Below are 21,390 nucleotides of genomic sequence, written 5' to 3'. Positions count from 1 at the left end.
GCTGGGAAGGAGAAGACCTTGATGTCAGCGAGTACAGAAAGAAAACCCCCAGGAATAACGAAATTTATTCGAAGTTTATTTTTGCCAGTCACCCCCTTCTGACCCTTCTCCTTTTCTATCAAAAATCAAATCTTCTAATTCTTATCAACCCCATCTTGATCTAGGGCCCTTTATTTTGTAAATTTAGTTAAGTTATAGTTAAGCTAGACATAAGTTAGAATAAGTCGTTTGTTTTGTCGGTACTGGGGACCAAGTGGCGATATTGTTACGGGTGGTCCCAAGTGTCTTTGTACTTTCCTAGTTAGTAAGTGTGTACAATTGTTTCTTCAGAAACTATCGGTATTAACTGTAAATAATAAACTTTAAATTTTATCAACGCCGAGCGATTCTTTGGACTCTGTTATTTGCTCTCGGCTACACTGTGAATCTGTTAAAAGTGAGTTTGAGAATTTGAAAATAATTTGCAACTAAGTGTGATGATTCGTGACAAGGTGTAATGGTTTTCGCGAACAGACTGACACAAAATAATAATCGAAACACGTTACTTTTAACAAAGGTACGATTTTATTCTTGCCAGGAAGAACAGAAACAGGTTCTTTATGGATCCCAACTTTACAAAGAAAACCCTTTTATAGTCGTACAGTCTTTAAGCTTAACGAAAGGGCGCGCTCAAAACGGAACCCGACAAATTATACGCATGCAGATCTTAAAACTAAAACTTATTCTACTTATAACTAAGGGAAAGAACAAAGGTATACATGTAGAGATAGAAATAGACAAAGATTGAAATACTTTGGTGAGATACCGCTCTTGAGTCCTGTTTGATTTTTAGAGGCTTCCCGTGTTCTTGGTGAATCTCTCACTCTCCCGTCGTATCCTATTCTTTTCTTCTGCTGTTAACTTATACACCCCGGTCGAGATCGCTTCCTTTTCACACCTTCTCTCTCCGCAGTCCAGTCCAAAAGTTATTCACTTTCTCTCCTCGAGACCCTCGGCATCGTCCTTCTATTGTTCTGTTAGTTGTCTCTTTCTTTGAAATGATAATCCCACCCAAAGGGTAAAAAGGAGTGGTGGGGAAAGTAAAGGAGGATAGATAAGACAAAAGAAACAAAGGAATTGCTAACACTAACTTATATTACATATTAAAAAAATATAAAATACGCGAATAATATGGCCGACGGCCACATAAGTTTGCCAATACAAGTTATGAGATAAGACAGGTTAGTTGCCAATTTTAACTTACAATTAAAGTTCTTCAAATAACTTTTTTTTTTCTAAAATTACCAAGAGTGTCTTTAAAACACATGAAATCCTTTGTTTCCTGTGGACATATTCTTCCACTAAAATATCTCACAAAATCACTAAATGCATATGCTTCATCTTTAGTACTCTCATATTTTTTTTCTGTACTTTAATCTGTACTTTAATTGGTGTAATTAGACACACTGAATTGAACATGTTTCTTGAAAGTTGATATGTTCTCAGTAATGCTCCTTCTCTATATAATAACTAAGTTTCAGAATTTTGGGTGAGTATCTATTTCATAAAATAATAGGGTGTGGCCGTCGGCCATGATATTGTATATTTTGTATATTTTATATTGAATTAGTCTTAGATTTTCTTTGTTCCTTTGTCTAACTCTTTCTAGAACTTTCTTTGTCTAACTCTTTCTAGAACTTTCTTTTGTCTAACTCTTCCTAGAACTCTCTTTGTCTAACTCTTTGCCCTTGGGGGAGGATTATCTTTCCCTCAATAGGTAGAACAAAAGGTGAAGTAAGGCCCTGGGGCCGGTGAACAAAGGGGAGAGAACAGTCTGGGTCGAGCTCTTGACGAGAGAAGGTAGCGCTCCAGATCGAGTGTCCGACGATTGGAGGCTACGAGGAGCCAAGGAATCGATAGGAAGGAATTCCTATAAGAGAACTTTGAAGGAAGTCTGGGTTGGAATCCCGAAGAGGTAGGAGCTGAAAAGGAGTGCTCCAGAAAGGGAGAAGGGTGATCTAAGAGGATAAAGTGCAGAGAGAGATCATCGAGGAAAGACGACTCAGTCTGAAAGAAAAAGATTATAGACGAAAGATCTATAAGGAAAAGGGCTACAAACGTAACAAAAGAGAGAGATCCGAAGTTGTTCCCCACCAAAAGACACATCGCAAAGAAACCCGGGTATTTCTACTACTTTTCTTATCTTTCCTTATTTCTTCTATTCTTCCAATTTCTTTTAGTTTTAAGTTAGTATAAGTTAGTGTAAGTGAATACGGTCCTCGTCAGATTGTCGCGTGTGTGCAAGATAACTGTTTTTTGAGGACAAACTTTTAATTCCTGTATATATAAAATTCTAGAAGTTGTAAAGTTGGGATCCTATGTAAAGAACCTGTTCAGAGAGAATAAAACTACTTTGTATTAAGTTTTATTTTGTACCATTTCGCTCGCGGGATCGTGTACCTCTTGTTACGAACACCACAAGGGCATGATAAACTGACACTAGAAATGCATAGATATTTATTTTTTGGAATAGTAGGAAGCCAGAAAAATGCAGCCAAACCATACTCCCATACTCATTTTATTACTTTTCACCCAAACTACATTCATTTTGCAATATTTCAAGTATTTTAAAGTTTAAAACCTATGCAGAGTTTGTAAATAATAATTTTGCTGAATTCTGCATTACAGATTCTACACTGCTGCAATAATTATGTAAATCTGTCTGTTTTCATTCCCAACCATTCACGGGTTCAATATCAGAAAAGTCACATCTTGAGTAGAGGGAGAGTCCATTTATAGGCACTGATATAAATGGACTCTCCCTCTACTCCTTTCTATGTAAAAATATCATATAATTAGAGAATATGAAGCAAATCAATAAAGTTTGAAAAACAGCAACTATCAAAACTGTTAGACTGGATGATGCTTTTTGAAGATTAGGAAAAACTGGTTAGATTCGCGTAACTGGTTACATCATAAAGGAACAAAGATTACACTGACTTGACTCAAGGAAGGTCAGTGTAGAAAGGGGAGAGATCACCATCACCAACAACTCTGCAAGGGGTCAACAGCACCACTAACCTTTTATTATGTAACAGGAAAAAGATTTGTGGCCGTCAGCCATGTTTGTTGTATATTTTTGTACATATTTTTGTACTTTTATTTATTAGTTTTAAGTCTTTCCTGTTTCTTTGTTCTAAAATTCTTTCTAGAACGTTCTTTCTTAATCCTTCTCCCGTGGGGGTAAGACTACCAATTCCTGGAACACGTGAGAAACAAAAGAGGGGGTTAAGCCCGGAGGCAAAACGGCCGTAGAAGATTCATTCTGGTGGTGAGATCCTGAAGAAGAGGCATGAGGAAGACAGTGCTCGAGAGTGTGTAAAAGAAGGAAAAAAGAATACGAGAGAGTGCAAGGTGCCGAGGGATCCGAGAAAGAAGTGGAGAACAGCGAACATCTAAGTAGAATATCGAGACCAGTGAAAGGTAAGAAGGTCTATGGCAAGAGAGAAATCAAAAGAATATTAATATAAAAGGAGAAAAGAATTGGAGAAGGTGTCTTACCCCAAGATTCATCAATTTAAAAAAATCCCGGGTATTTTCTAGTTTTCCTCTCTGTCCTTATCCTTAATTTCCATCTTTTTTCATTTCCTTTAGTTATAAGATAGTTTAAGTTTAGTTTTTAAGTTAGTGTAAGTTAGATCATCCTGTATTCATTTGTAACATGCTAGGAAGTTTTTTTTTTTGTTGGTTTGATTATAAAATGTTCAATGCCTATGTATCTTGACTAGGATAAGGTCGTAAAGTTGGGATCTTGTAAAAAGAACTGGTTCGTTGTGAATAAATAAAATACTTTGTGCTAAAATTTGTTACCAAAGTTTATTTATTGTACCACCCTACTCAGATCCGGTATGTCTCATAACGAACTTCACAGATTTACAAAACATTATCATGACACAATGCATTGTACAGTACATATTAATGTCATATAATATTTAACAATGACTTCAATCATTGATTCCAACAAAAACATGGATTTGAGCTATCGTCTTTTGTTTAGATTTTTGTAAAAATTCAAAATTCTGAAGTTTACATTTATTGGAATAATGAACAATTAGAATAATTCCATTTTGTGCATAACTTACAACACACAAATTATGTGTTTAAAAGACAATTTGAAAAAGAGCAGATTATATGATAGGTGGGTTCTCTGTTGGTTTTAAATTGCAATTATGAATTATATGGAACAAAAACTATTCCATAAACACAGAGTGCATATATTGGATTGGGTTATGTAAAGGTTTTATTTTCATTTAGTCAATTTCTGCAGGGTATACCCAACTTGGGTACAGATTATACACAAAAATATGATAAACAGAAAACTATAAAGTTGTGGCCATCAGACATAATGTTATATGTATTTTAGTTATATTTTTTCATTTATCTTTATATTCGATTCTTCCCTTATGTCATAACTTCCTTCTAGAAGCTTCTGTCTTAAATCTCATTTCCTTAAGAAGGGATTACCCCTTCTCAAAACTCTTGATAAAACAAAAGTGTAGGGGAATCATCATTTCTCTGAATTTTCAGGGGAAACAAAAGGAAGGCAAGGACCGGAGGCAAAACTGCCAATGGAAGAGTCATGCTTGGTCAAGATCTCAGAGTGGACAGCAGGACAAGAGAGTGCTCCAAACCTGAAAAAGGGACAAAGGGGACTGCGAAGCTGAGGAAAACCATAGAGGTCAAAAAGAACAGAAAGAGAAGGGTTGTAAGAACAGTGAGTATGACTAGAGATCTATGAGGCACCGTTTTGTTTGTTTTCGAAGGAGGGAGGCATCCAAAAGCATAATATTGAAGAGACACCTTCCACATTGGTACCTACAAACTTAAGAAGACCCAGGTATTTTCTACCTTCCTCTGTCTATCTGACATACTTCCCTAAGTCTCTGTTTCTTTCTTTTCTTTTTTCTTAGGTTTAAGATAAGTATAAGCTTAGTTGTAAGTCAGTCAGGTTGATACTGTATGTATACGCGCATGTTACCTGTATGCTTATGAGAGGACAATACCACCCTTTTATTAATTAGTAATATTAATATCTGTAAAGTTGGAATCTGTACTAAAAGAACTGGTTCAGAGAACCAGTTCTTTTAGTACAGGATACAAACAAAATATTCTTTATTTTGTTTGTACATCTGTTTTATATATCCCTCTTAGTAACGTTTGTTTGCAGGCATTACTATCTTTCAGTACAAACAACCACAAAGTACTGGTACAAAAAATATCTGATTTTCAGATGTAATACCTTTTTAAAAATTTGTATAAAAGTAGAATGTCCAAAAGTTAAACAATGTTATAAATGGAGCTCTATTCCCAGAGTTAGAAGAAAAATTAACATCTCTTATTAAAATAGGAGATTTTTACTTTTTTAAAGTGAATATATTACAATGCATAAAACATTATTCTAAACATTAAAATCATAAATTAAACAAAAAACACACAATAAAAATTAATTTTTTGAAATGATTTTGCTGTTAATGAAATAAAAACTTGAAGAAAGTGCCACTGCATAATAGCTCAAAATTTTTGTCTGTTTGTGAAAATGTACAGAAGTGAAAATTTGGCATATGAAAAATGATTTTAGGATATTGAGGTATTATGTATGAAAGTGTAAGTTATCTGAAAATTGAGAGTACCTGTATAATAAAGCAATTTTTTATTTCATATTTTTTATGAAATTGTTTATTGATTCTTTATGTTCTACTCACATTTATTAATACTGAAGTGAAAATATAGCACCAAACCTTCTTTGCAGTACCTTCTAAACAATTCTCCAGTAGCTTATTAACTTGATAACAACTAATGTTTTTGATCCTTCAGCTGGATCTTCTTCAGGTCAAACACAAACGTTGCATTTTTTAAAAAGTTCCATTAATCAAACATGCCTCCAGGTTAAATTAGTTGCATGATGTCATTGTTGGAATTAAAAGTATTACCTCTTTTCCTTCCTCACATCCATATTTACAAAAGATATATGGATGACAGTTTGATCATTTGGAAAACTAAACCAAACATATGGATGCCATGAACAACAATCTGTTTGGCTTGAGTCTCAAACTGGACCAATCCAGCAATACACAAGCCCACTTCTTAGATCTACAACTGTTCATTCAAGAGGTCAACATCTATATGAACATTTATTACAAACTGGACCATCTGCCAGTGTTTATACCAGCATCTTCCTGTGATCCATATTCATATAAACTGGTGACATTTTGATCCCTAACAAAGAGTAACAGAATGATTAATTAAAGTGGGCTTTCACCCATTGCACTTATCATAAAGACACAGAAATTGAAGGAGCTACATCACCTGAAGTTTTTGTGACCAGACATGGTTACAAAAAAAGGCATTATCCAAAAATAGGCCAAAGCATATAACAATAACAACAATGGAAGAAGGGATAATGTGGAAGATAAAGAAATGGATAATGCAAACAGTGCCATAACTAGCCATTCCTGTGCCCTGTGCAAGAATTTGCATTTAGGCCCCTTAATTAAGTAGGTTTGGGAAAAATAATACAATAAATACATTCATTTTGTGCCCCCTTCAAAGTGGGCCCTGTGCAAGTGCATCTGTTGCACCTACCTAGTTACGGCACTGAATGGAAATAGTGGACATGATACCAATACTTGCCTTATAGTAATAGAGTATAATCATATTATGAAGAACACATATAAAGAGATAGCAAAGTTTGAGAATGTCAAAATAACATGTATGCAACCCTACTATATACACCTTGTTATACAACGGATCAAAGATTTCAAATCAACTCCGCTTACCAAGGGTATATCATATTCCATGATATACCCTTGGTAAACCATGTTATGGACTATAGATGCCAATGGGAATTGGAATACATAAGCTCCACAATACACTCCCTGCAAAAGAATTGGCTGAACATAATTATGATATCAGCCACAAAAAGGTGACCACCGCCTTGGCTATTTATGCCTCAGACAGCAACATCCAGGCTGATCTTCAGAACGCCACCATCATTAAGAGAGCCAAATGATCAAAAAACATTAGGATCTTAGAATTGCTGGAAATATACAAACCTGAAAAATAAGGGAGAAGATTAATTTCAAGGATGAAAAATGTTTGTCTTACGCATGACAGATATTACTTTAAACCACATCCAGACCCTTTAATATTAATATCATCAAAATTAAAAAATTTTAAAAGCTTAAAGACAACAATTTGAAATGAGTTTAATATCTTGTATCCTGCTTTATAACAATGACGTCATGCAGCTAATTCATGGAAACGCATTTGATTAATGGAACTTTTTAAAAATACATTTATGTTTGACCTGAAGATGATCCATCTGAAGAATCAAAAATGTTAGTCGTTATAAAGTTAATAAGCTACTAGAGACGGTACTACAAAGAAGGTTTGGTGCTATATTGATTCTTTTATGAAATATAAAATACTTACTTTTTTCCTATATATTTTTGCTCCAATTATACCTACTATTACAAAAACAATTGCAGTAATAAATACACATACAATAATAATAACATTCTGTTTTGAAATTTTAAAATTTTTATCTTCATTTTTCTCATCTGAAATAGTAATGATTTTTTTATTATAAAGATAATAAATAAAATAAAGATGATTTTCTATTAAAAATTTCTTGACAAACCTGAAATAACTTGCAGTGTTATGTTTCTAGTAATATAACCACCTCTGTTCTCTGCTTTGCATTGATACAATCCTGCATCTGTATTAATAACTCTATTTATAAGCAGTCGCTGATTATTTAATTTGAATTTTAATGCCTTTGATTCAGAATTTTTTAACAGCTTTTGATTGCGATACCACTTTATAACAGGAAATGGAGATCCTCTTACATAACAAAAAAACTGATACTCTTGATTTTGTTTAACAGTTACTTTTGTTCCATTTAAATTTGTTGAAATCAACATTGGTTTAATTATATCTGTAAATTCAATAATAATAATTTTTAAAATTATTAAATAATAAAAATATAATTATTATACACCATAATATTATGTTTATATAAGTAGACTATAATATATTGCTGAAAAATGTGCAAATAGACTAAAATTATATCCAAATGGTTCTCAACAACTTTCACTTAGTCTAAAAAAATATTTGAAAAACCAACATTTTAGTATCACTTGTTATACAATAAGTAGACATTAAACAAGTACATAATTTGTGATTGTTAACGTATATTTTAATTTATGGAATAGTTTTATTGTCAATGTCTTTAGTCAAGTGTTAAAATATATCACTTATGCATTTATATGTGGAGACTAGAATAACTTACAAGTAAGTATAAATCATACATGACTACTTTGGTCCGTTTCAGTCACACTGAACCAAAAAGTGGCAGGCTTGATAAGACACCACCCCAAGGCTGTTTATTTGTTAGAAAAAATAAACATACAAAGAATACAAAGTGCATATAACAAATCATTGCCACATGTATAAGTAATGACAGGAGAGAAATTTAACACTCCCCTTCAGTGATTTGTCCCATTTTGCTTAGTCATTGAGTCCAAGTTGTCTAGCACATTTAATGTGCTTTCCAGTACACACTGGCTTTGTTAAAATGTCTGCTATCATTTCGTTGGTAGGGCAGTACATAATACACACATTCCCATTCTTTACTTCATTTCTTACAAAATGATACTTGACATCAATATGCTTTGTACATTGATTCACATGATCATTCTCTGCTACTTTCACACAACTTTGGTTGTCCTTGTACATAGTTACTTTCTTATCGACAGTTTCCCCAAGGTCCAGAAACACTCGCTTCAGCCAAGTAGCCTCCTGGGTGGCTTCACAAAGCACAACGTACTCAGCTTCAGTCGAGGACAGTGTCACATTGCTTTGCTTTTTACTGTACCACATAAGTTTGGTAACTTGTCAGAAACTGTTACAGCTTGGACAGGATGTACTACCACACTCACCATATTTGCCAGATCTGGAATCTTGGATTGTTACTTGTTCCAGTCTTTACAAAATTTTTTAAACAGTAAAACATTTACTTCAAATGAGGATGTCAAAAATCACTTGAATCTGTTTTTTGTAAGCAAAGATCAAAACTTTTACAAATGTGGAATTGTGCTACTACCAGAAAGAAGGCAACAGGTATTTGAACAAAATGGTCAATATATAATTCAATAAAATATTTATACAGGGTGGGCCAATGAAAACGAAATGGCAGAGTTAACAGATAACACATTATCAGCCTTAATTTTATGATCAATTGTTTTTTCCTTACATGATTTCTGAGATGTCCCCCTCAAGAATAAAATCGACCTGTCTGAGCAATTTGCTTAAATACAAATCCAACTATCCAAAAACTCTGCCATTTCATTTTTGTTGGACCACCCTGTATATTATAAGAAAATTGTTTTTATCCCATAAAAAAAAAAAAAAAATGAAAATACTTTCCAAACAACCCAATAAAACATCCATTTTCAGAGTTTCTCTAATTTTTATTTGTGCATTACATTTTTAAATATAAAATGTAAAATATATGAAAGATATACTAAAACTGTGATATGCTTAGTTTTAATAAATAAATGTGGTGTTCCAAGAAAATTTAATATGTCCTTGACTTATATGCTAAATATTGAGTTCAATATTTACATTGAAGATGACAGAGGTAATATTAAATTTTACTTTTAGAAAAACTAAAATGTCATTTTTCGTTGCTGAAAGATGACTTAAAAATATATTGAATTTTATTATATTATAATTTCATAATGTTCTGCTTGCCTGTTTTTACAAAATAATAAAAAAAATGTGTTGATTAAAAATACAATAATCTATACATCCTAATAACATGTATTTTTCATTTAAATACCTTGCAAAATTCAACATTAACTATGAATTTCCTATGTTTTGTGCTAGCACACTCTTCCTATAGACAGACTTATCAAACTGGACAGCCACAGGACAGAATGACCTCAAGATACAATTTTCACCTATGTATTTATTATAATATGCATAAATTAAAATTGATGTAAACACTAGGTTAGCATTGCTAGATGTCAAAAATATGTATCCATCCATCAGTAAAAATAAAACCAAAGAAACATTAGATAATATTAAAAATCTAGAATGATTAAGTGAATTAATAATGCTAGTCTTAGATAATTATTTTAAATACAATAATAAATGGTATAAGCAAAAAGACAGCATCCCTATGGGTACATGTATATGACCTAGATTTGCCAAACTAAGTATGATCAAAATAGGCAACATTATACCTAAAATAAAAGAAATACAGGTGATATTTTACTATGTTAATGATTATTTTGTAGTTTATAACAATAAAAATACAAATATTTTTTTGTTATTCATCAAAAAGTTTCTTTTGAAACTTTTCTATTAAAGAGTACAATTTCATTTTTAGTTACAACTCATGAAATTGAAATTCACTGTTATTAGTGAATATTTTTTATATTAGTTTAAAATTAATAAATTTTACATGTAATTACACATTATTACTGTATTATAATTATTATAAATTCTTACCTTTTACAACAAAGCTAATTGAATTGTTAATAACATCAGTATTATTATCTAAGGGTTGACCATAACAGATGTAAACTCCAGAATTATTAACATAAATAGGACGAAAATTAATTACAATTACATGAGAATATAAAGTTGCTTCATATGAAGTGTTGATATCTATATTTAATAATAAAATATAAAATAAATATAAAATTTATTTTTAAAAATAATAATTTTATATGCTATCCCAATTATCTAACATTTAATATAAAAATATAAATTTTAGATACATTTTATATTAATATATATTATAAAAAAATTTAAAGGTAACAATATCACTTTTCCAAGCATAAAAAATCTAAATTCTAAAAATTTGTTTTTTAAGTAAAAAATAAAATTTTTTTATTAAGTTGGAATGAGTTCACCTACTTTCGTATTTCAGATTCAGAAATAGTAGTAATAAAATTTTGCAAAGATTTATTCAGTAGCCAAGTAATATAAACATACATAATATAATAAAATAATGTTTACATATAGTTATGACAGAACTTTCATCAATCTCATGGCATAAAAACATATTGGCTTACATCACTGCATGGAAATTATCCAAATTTAAAAACATTTTATAATATATTAGATTTTTATATTATGATGAGCAATTATTTATTGTGACATTGTCACAATGCTGGGCTGCAAGTTTTAGTCATATTTTTAATTTATTTAACTTAAAATATATGCTCTCCACCTCAAATTAGTAGTGGCTTGCCCCTGTACATCATCTTTTTCCTTTAACAATAGAGTCATGTCAGTCATCTATCAAACACCTTTCAGGGGAAAATTTTTGAATTAATATAACTTTTGGTTTGTGCTAAAAGATCATTTACAGTTAATAGCAGTGGCGTGCCGTCATTGGAAGCAATGGAAGCGGCGATTCCACCTTCCAGTGACCTTCCCTTGTATTTTATAAAATATAAATTTTCATATTTTAACGTACAGCATTAATTAAAATTAATTTTTTATTATAACTGCATTATGTATCTTTTACAAATTTCTATACTACATGTGAAAAAACGATAAGATTGCTATTTATATTTGAATGATTCGGTGGCGGAAGGAGTGTCGAAACCGGGTCAGTTTCCAATCAGCCAGATTATATAGGCATTGTCACATGCGGTTTACAGCGCACCAACCTCACCCGGTTTAGCTGGTAGAAGCAACACACGCATAAAGCATCTAATTTTATATCCCGGACCAGTTGTGGGCTGTTAGCTGCCTGCCTGCTAGATATTCGGCTGCCCTCGCCCGATTATGTGAATCATGAGTAGACTAGATCAACGGCGGGCAACCACCGGCCCGCGGGCCAGCTATGGCTCGCGAAAAGTTTCTATCTGACTCGCAAAATCTTTAATAGATAATTAGTTATTTTTCCAATTTAATAAATAGTTATTTTTCCAATTCTTTGTAATTTTCGAAAACGATAAGAAAAATAAATGTAGTAATTAACTTTTTATTTATCATATTTTATGGACTATAAGACACACTTTTTTCTTCGAAAAATTGCCTCCAAAATTCAGGTGCATCTTATAGTCTGTAGCGTCTTATAGGTATTTTTTTTAAAAAAATTGCTTAAAAATTAAGGTGCGTCTTATAGTCCGTAGCGTCTTATAGTCCGTAAAATACAGTATTTATTTCATATTTGCAGACTAAAAAAATTACAAGTCACAAGAAGGCGTCAATTAACTACTATGGCCCACGGAAATAACGTAAAATTTATTCTGGTTCATGTTATAAAAAAGGTTGCCCACCCTAGACTAGATTTATAACTTAATTCAACCGATAGGAATTTATTTGCATGTTTTTATGATAACTTTATGTACGTTTCTTCACAAAGTTATATTTAATTATAAACAGGAGTTTTAAAAAAATCCATTAAAATATTTGATACATTTATTCCGCGTTTATTCTGCTCTCCCATCTTATATTACTTACAGATTTCAATGTTAAACCAGTGATATTACAATTTAGTATGTCCCATCTGTAAGGGGATGCAGAAAAAACGTGTACAATTCTAGTAGTGTTAAAAATTAACTGTTACTTTGGCAGCATCATTTACAACCAAATTTAATGAATGAGACGTACTGTACAATGGTACGAAAAAGCTCTAGAATTTATTTTCCTTAAATTTACGATTTATGTATCGGTTGTCATAAAAATTTCTTTCCACTTCTTTTCCAAGACTACAGATATTCAAGTACAAAGTACCCGGTTTCAACTTATTTCTACTTAAGAAGTAGTTAAATAATTAAGCAATTAGGGAATTAGAGACATAAATAAAACCCTGATGAAAGATCCGAAATTTTACTTAAACAGAAGCTTAACTGAACCAATCTCTTGCCGAGTACAGTGGGGTCTGATCTCTTCATAATATTAGATGTAATAAAGACAGAAATTTTTCCAGTTCAATGAGAGTGACCGAAAAGTTGTAAATTTTGGAAATTTCCATGGACACTTGGTCCTAAAACGAATTAGTTAGAAAACAAACGATGGACAATCTGTTAAGTTTAACATATTTAGAATTTTACATCTATGGTGAAAAATGTTTAAAATTTACAACAGCCCTGTGGCATCCTTTGAGATATACTAGTGATGCAACAAAAGAGGCATTTGACATTGACCGGTATTGGCACTCTAGGGATTTGGCATGCACACGCCTACCTGGACCGTCTCTGATTCCATTCATTAGCCACTCATAGGGAGCTATTTCACTAAGTGGATTGTTTTAAGATTGAAAAAGTAAAGAATATTTTGTTATTTTTATGTACGTTTCTTCACAAAGTTATATTTGATTATAAGTTTCTTTAAAAGTATATTCATACAATTGAAGAATTTTTTGTACTAGGTATGTATATTTATCACACATTTTGTTTTACCAAGTAAGATTTTTTTTATAATTTTAATTTTAGCCCTTATATCGTGGCTAGTGATTAAAAAATTTATTTTTAAAAAGTTTTGGCTCAAGACCATATAATGAAAAAGAAAACATTATTAAAAGAGAAAGACCAATGCCTAAATTAAATATAAATACGTCAACAAAAAAATTTCGACATTTTGACGATAAAATTTATGACGAATGACGATTCTTTCGTAAAATTGAAGCAATTTGGAAATCGAAGCGGAATAAAATTTAACATTGGTAGACAACATAAAATAAATATTGAAAATTATAACGAGATAATTATGATTAATAGATATATCTAAATTAATAGATGTTATATGTTTTTTCTCAAAGCAAGAATTGGCATTTAGAGAGCATAGGGAATTTATTGAATCTAATAACAGAGGTAATTATATTGAACTTTCTTATTTATTAAGTACGTCAGATAATCTATTAAAAATACATTTAAAGAAGTATACAGTTTTTACTGGCTTATCGAACAAACGAATACGAACGAGCCCTGATGCGCAATTAAGTGATTGCCCCTGTAAGTCGGCTTCTTACAGAAACACAGCTTCCCTATGTGAAGTCCCAAAAACGGGTTGACATTAATCATTTATATTAGAAAATTGTTAAAACGAATGTAGAAAATCGTCCATTGTTAAAGGGGACAAAAACCGATCAAAGATCGGATTAGATGCGTTAGTCATTTGAAACCGCGACGCAAGAAAAAAAAAGAGAAAGATGTCAAAAGGCAAAAAGGGCCTAATGTAAAATAAAACGCGATTATTGTAATAATTAAAGGTGGTGGACGAGAGTCCAGCAGCAGAGATGGATCTTTGATAAGTCGCTCGTGTACAAAATTTAGATCATCAAAATTTGGAAAAAGGGAAAGGTTTTCAATAAAAAGGAACATCACATCAAATCATTAAATTTCAAAAATATCTTAGTCTAGACAACATCGGGGAAAATATGAGCGCAAGTTTCAAAGTTCCATCAATTCTTTCCGTCCTGAGTAAACGGAGGGTGTCAAGTAGATTCGTCGAGGCGGCTCTTTTTCGTGACTCGAACAGGAGTCGTTTTTCGCTTGGAGACAAGCAAGGGACCAATCAAGAAGCGAGAAAGAGGAAACATAGAGCCAATCAACATGAACCATACGAAAAAGATTAATTAATGTAATCGCCGAGCAGAGGAGACAAGAGACTTTTCGCCGAGTGGTTTTTCAAGAGAGACAAGAGGTGCTCCAGAGGTCGATCGGAAAGTCCGCCAACGCCTGCCGACAAGTCGCTTCACCTGCCGCTGCCCCGGGGCCTACTATCTAGCAATGATAGGAAACACGACGTCCAAAAAAAAAACGTTCGAACGTTCACCTGTGTAAAGAACTGTGCTTAGTGTAAGTTGTTTTGTGTTTAAATAAATGGGTTTATTTGTGAGACACTTGTCGTCTTTGTCGCCTCTCCCACACCCACACACGAACGACCCTAGACCATCCTGTCACGGGATTAATGATTCCCCCCTAGAAGTCGGCGGACTTACACTATCATCAAATGTCGCGGCACGCCACTGGTTAATAGGGTCTCCTGCCCCTAAGGTTTGCATATCTGGTCTTGTTTTTCATCTATCTAACTCTGTTCTTGAGATTATGGAAAGACAGACAGATGGACAAACAGATGAAACTGGGAATTTGCAAGTCTACAATTTTTTTCAAATTGCAGCACAATAATTTACATATCTCTGTTATATTCATTACATTAAAAACTGCTTTAATGATAAAATTAACAAAATAATCTAAACTAAGTCTATAGATAGTCTAATAACTAGTCAAAATAGATTAAAAATTAGTCTAATATTTTACTCAAGTACTGTACTTTGAATTGACAGAATTTGAAATTTATGTTTGATTGTCCCTGATAAAGAGACCAAAAAGCTTGAAAGTACTTAGACAAATATCAGACTAATTTGTTTCGTTAGTTTATCTTAATATCCTATTATGTTTAATAACAAAGTAAGATAAATTTTGTATCTGAATACTAAACAAATTATATATTAAATCTATTAAAATATTGTAAAGTATAATCAGCATCAATAAGATCATGTTGATTATCTTACATGATTATTAAAATAGTGTTTTAAATTTGCAAATTTTTTATTTAGTTTAGGAGAAGATTTTACATAACTGGAACTTTTGATAAGGCCACAGTAAAAGTTTTAGTATATTGCTGTAGGAAGTAAAGGTGTTAATAATTTATTTATTTTTTGAAAGAAATTGGAAAATTTAGAAGATAGTTTAATCATTATTTATAAATAATATCAGATCTATTATCAATAAGAAAACAAATCAGAAGACAATTTTTAAAAAAGTAATAAGAAATTTTTTGTTACAATTTATTTCACTTAAAATATCAAACATTGTATGAGAAGTGTGCAAATAATGTTTACATAATAATGATCTTTTGTTATAGAACAACAAGTATAAAATAGTGAGACTGTTATCAGTACTAATTTCTTGGTAAAGTTAATAAAAATATTTATAGCTAGCAATGATAGGAAGCATCCCTTCTGCATCCCTTTTCATATGCTGTATTGCACCACATTACTTCTCACTGTCTGCAGTTGAATACACTTTGTCAATCACACTGTCAGCAAAAATTCAACAAGGCAGCCAAGGAGGCAAATTCCCTGACTTTCCAGGTACATAGGAACCCTGTATATGAGTAGTTCTGTTAATTAAGTAACCTTGAAATTGTTATCAAGGTAATATATTTTTTGATTAATTTATTATTATCTAGTAATTATATTTATAATTACTAGATAATAACAGTCACATTTAATTTTAAAATATCATCATCAAAGTTCAAATATTTATTATATTCAACTTAATGAATTTTGTGAAATTTTAAATATAATATGTTAAGATTTATTAATTTTAGATATTTAGATAATTGGGACATTTATTATTAAAAAGTAATAAAAAGATACAACTTAAGTTTGTTTCCAAAAGGTCTGTTATATCTGATGAATTCTTCTCTTCTAAAGGAAGCCATTCCCATCTAATACTACTGTAGTGAAATATATTTGCTTGACATTCAATTGTAACATTGTCTAATTCAACAGGTGACTTTAAAGAAATTTTACTTCTAAATCCATCTTCAACATCTGAAATGTGAAATTCATTATTTTATTACTGCTAAAAATTTGATAATAATAGTGTAATTATAAATAACACCAAACAAAAAAAAATTTAATTCAGAAATTTTATTGTTTATTGCATACAGAAATAATACATTATGATGTTTATTATTAATAATATTTTCAAAATATTTCAACCTTATTTTCAAAAAAAACTTGTAGATTATATACAGAGTTCAGCTTATTATAGTATTAAATTTTAACATTTAAAATGTTGAAATTTTAAATTTGAGTGTTCAATTAATCAAATCAAAATTATTTTTTCTGAAAAATATAAATCATTAAACAGTTTCTTTCAATAATGGTATTTGAATTTTATTACATTCAGTATCAAGTATTTATGATCAGCAGCACCGCTAGCTGTTTGAGCGCCTGTGTGCAATACTGATTATGCCACCCTTGTTTAACTACAACTACCTACGCTGAACTTGCCAGCAATACCAATTTGCCACCCCCTGGATGTGCCACCCGCGTGCGGTGCACGCCTTGCACGCCCACTTACGGTGGGCCTGTTTATGATTGAGAATGATTTTATTTACTTTTCATGTCAACATTTGTGTCATTTTATTATTATTTTATTTTTATTAAATGTGATCAACATAAAATATTGGAAAATATTTCTCTCTTAATGTAGAGTCAATAATAATTTCCAATTTCTGTTAAAATAATTTTCTTCAAGAATGATGTATATTCTTTATTTCATTTATATTTGCGAGGCATTATTACTTAATTAATTAATGTAATACATTTTTTGCACCAATTAATTTAAATATTTTTTTAAACTTTCTAAAATATGTTTTTAATATATACTACATATGTGCAGCTTAAAATTCTTCAAAATAAAAAGTTTAAAATCAAACCAATGACTTTTTAATTGACAGATTAACATCTCAAAGCCCAATAACTACATATTGAAGCCAAACAATTGCTGGATTAAATTAGGTTATATTACTGCTATATTAATAAATAAATACTGAGTTATTTGGCACTAAAGCAGGCACCATTTCTTATTAAAATTAATAATTATAATTAAATTAATATTTATTAAATAATTTAATAAATAACAACAGGGAATTAAAAACAAACAGGGAAAAAGTATGTGGACAGTAATTTTCATTTTCAAAATGAGGACACATGATAATCCTAACTGAAGAGGGATTTGCCATCAAAAGGTCTATGGCACTCAATCTTAATGTATCATTCATATATACATGATTCAATATTAATAAATTTCCATTGACATTTTACATGTATTTTTGATAAGAAATAACAGCTTATTTGCTTTAAATATAACATTTAATTTTTTATGTTGATCACTTATTTACAAATCTTAATTTCAACATTTACTTTTTTATTAATAAGCAGAGTAGATATGCTTAAACATTGTTAAGTGATTAATATGTTTTCGGGCTGCAATTTGAAAAAATTGTAAACCTATAAATTCCCACTGCTGTCAGTCTTTCTGTCTGTCTTTCCTTAATCTCGAGAACAGTGTTAGATAAATGAAAAACCAGATATGGAAAGCTTACATAGAACAACTCTGTTGTTACCAAGAAAAGTATGATGTACAGGGGCAAGATACTACTAATTTGATGAACTAGTATAAGTCTCTTTAATCCAAAATAAACTTTTACGGTAGACTATCCCACATCTATAGAAAAACAATAAAGGAGTTCAAAACCTGTAAAAGCTGTGGGATAGTCTACCATAAAAGATTATTTCGGATTAAAGAGACTTATACTAGTTCATCAAATTATACAGCTGTCATTAGAAAATTCAATAAAAAACTACTAATTTGATATCAAGAATATATATTTTAAGTTAAATAAATTAAAAACACAATTAAAAATTGCAGCCTGATATTGTGATGTTGTCACAATAATTTTTGCTCATTTTTCTATTAAAAATATTTTTAAATTTAAATTTACATATAAATGTTTAAAATACACTGATATATACTTTGATTCTAATAAATTTCTTCTGAACTTTGACATATTTTTAGGAAAAAGTGCATTATTTGAATAAGTGGTCTTTTTCTGATATATATATATATATATATATATATAGTATTATTTGAAAAAACTTGCATTGCAACAAATGTCTACCAATAAAAATTAACAAAAATAATTTATATTTAAATATTTTATTGACTGATGTTGACATTGTAACCAATTTTTAAAAATGATAAATATTTTTCAAATTTCAACATTAATCAATAGCTTAATAAAAATAAACTAAATTAAATGATTTACCTGTTACAATTAATTGCATTTCTTCAGATTCTATACCATGAACATTTTCAGCAACACATTTATAATACCCTGTTTGGTAAGCTGTAACTTCCAAACGACAAATTCTTCTAATGTCAGAAATATCAGCTTGCATGTGTCTATCAAAGTTAGGAAGATTTAAATCAGGGTCCACTAATGTCCAATTTTTATCACATGTAATGTAACTATTACATGATTTCCAATACCAAATAACATTTGGCAGTGGTTTTGCTTCAACATCACAAAAGAAAACATGTCTTTCTTCAGCCATGTAAAAGTTATTCTGTGATAATCCAGTAATATTGATATTTGGTTTACCTGTAAATAATATACTTTTATGTAATAATACTAAATAACTGAAAAAAATACTATTATATTTTATTACATTTACATTAAACTACATGTCAAACACTTTAATCAAATATTGATGGATAACTCTGCTACATTTTAAACTAACTGTTAATCTGGAAACATTTAGTTAAATATTTGAAAATGATTTAAAGTTTGGTACATTGTTGTGTGTATTCACTAAAATATTATTTTGCTGAAATTTACAATACAAAAATAACCATTATTAATAAATTTTATTAATAGAATATTAGTAAAAATTAATATATTTATATATCAATATATTTGTATTTTAAATAACTACAATAAAGCTGTTTCTAAACAGATATTTTTGAAAATATTTTTTCTTTAAGTCAGCCCAATATCTCTACTTGTTTTACAATTCAAAGGGTGAGCTCAATCTTGAAGTCACTGGTTTGGCAGATATTTTTATAACAGTATATCTCAAACAAAAAGCTTCTGAAGGACAAAATGCAATTATCAAATATTCATGGTAGAAAGCAAATGTACAAAAAACTTTATATACACTCATGTTTGTGAAAATTGCAACACCATGAAGGAATTGTGCAAATTGAACCAGACTTACAGGAAATGTAAAGTGAGGTAAGACATGCAAATGTTTAGAATTACAAAGCGATTGTGCATGCGTGGAATGAGAAACGGCTCCTTATCAGCCACTTGTTCCAGGTACATAAAGGACTGTAAAGATGCATTGAAATCCATTTATCTTCCTCTGTCTGCAGTAAATGTTTCATTGGTGGTCAATATGCCTCGTCAAAAGCGGAGGAAGCCATACTAACAACTAACGGAGTTTGTACGAGGCCGCATCGTCAGTATGCAAGAGGATGGATTTTCATATCGAAAAATCGCAGCCCACATGCAGTGTAATGCCACAACAGTGATGCGTGTTTGGAAGAAATGGACAGAGGAGAACCAAATAAAGTGAAAACCTGCAGTGGGGCAAGTAATAGCACAACAGCACAGGATGACAGACACCTCATCCACATGGCTATGATGGACCATACAGCATCCTCTCGTGTGTTAGCACAACATTGGAGCACGGCTACAGGTGTTTTGTTGTCTAGCTCCACAGTTCGTTGCCGTCTGCTGCAGCATGAACTGCATGCAAGGGTTCCTCTATGCAAGATTCCTCTCTTGCTGATTCACAGACGCCTTCAACTTCAATGGGCTCAGCAACACAGTGCATGGCATGGCCAGTGGCAACAAGTTGTTTTTTCCAATGAATCTTGCTACACTCTGCAGTTCAATGATGGAAGAGTATGCATCAGACATTACAGAGGGGAACGTCGGCTCCCACAGTGTGTTATCCAGCGTCATACCACACAAACATCTGGCATCATGGTGTGGGGAGCTATTGGGTATAATTGTCGATCCCATCTAGTGCACATTGTGGGCAACCTCAACAGTGATCGCTACATACGGGAAATTGTGGAGCCAGAGGTCCTCTCCTTCTTCGATGCATTCTGGGTGCTGTATTTCAGCAGGGTAATGCCCATGCACATGTTTCTCAGACTGCACAAGCCTTCTTCAGTGCACAACAGGTTTTGCTTCTACCATGGCCTGCTTATTCCCCAGATATTTTGCTCATCGAGCATATCTGGGATTTCATTGGTCAGCGACTCGCTCATACGGCTGGTGGGGCACACAATAAGACTGAACTTTGGCGTCAAGTCGAAGCCATCTGGAATGCCATTCCCTAGGATTACATTCAGTACCTCTATGATTCAATGCCATGACGTTGTGAGGCTCTCATCGCTCAGTGTGGCGCACACACAAAGTACTGATTTCCGACGATCTTTTTGTTTTTTTGTCTTGTAAATTTAATCCACTATCAGTAATATGTGGAATAAATTTCATTAATTTCTGACAATTCCTTCATGGTGTTACAATTTTCACAAACATGAGTGTATTTTATTTTGTATTTAATACTTTAATTTTGAATACCATTATTTTATTTAAATTATAGAATATATGTTAATCAAATCTAAATGTATTTCAAATTTATTTGTATTACATTTACTAATCTACAAGTTACTAATCTGAAGATAGCTTTATAAGTTAGAAACCAAAAACATTTGTTTAATATTTGTT

At 31.4% G+C, this 21,390-nt stretch overlaps 1 protein-coding gene across 1 annotated transcript in view; it reads right to left on the bottom strand.

The window, feature by feature from the left end:
- LOC136983348 (vascular endothelial growth factor receptor 1-like) overlaps positions 1-21,390 on the bottom strand; it is a 106,428-nt gene that overhangs the window by 55,435 nt on the left and 29,603 nt on the right. Inside the window, exons 8-12 of the mRNA XM_067280047.1 lie at positions 18,913-19,248; positions 16,454-16,627; positions 10,555-10,713; positions 7,679-7,975; positions 7,471-7,598 (exon numbers count right to left, since the gene is read on the bottom strand). Of these exons, the coding sequence (XP_067136148.1) occupies positions 7,471-7,598; positions 7,679-7,975; positions 10,555-10,713; positions 16,454-16,627; positions 18,913-19,248 (1,094 nt within the window). The remainder of the gene's footprint in view (positions 1-7,470; positions 7,599-7,678; positions 7,976-10,554; positions 10,714-16,453; positions 16,628-18,912; positions 19,249-21,390) is intronic.

Source organism: Centruroides vittatus, unplaced genomic scaffold (genome assembly GCF_030686945.1).
Source record: "Centruroides vittatus isolate TY-2023 unplaced genomic scaffold, ASM3068694v2 contig_880, whole genome shotgun sequence".
Classification (NCBI taxonomy): Eukaryota; Metazoa; Arthropoda; class Arachnida; order Scorpiones; family Buthidae; genus Centruroides; species Centruroides vittatus.
Note: the sequence above shows the minus strand (reverse complement) of the source record. Positions and strands in the feature narration are given on the sequence as shown.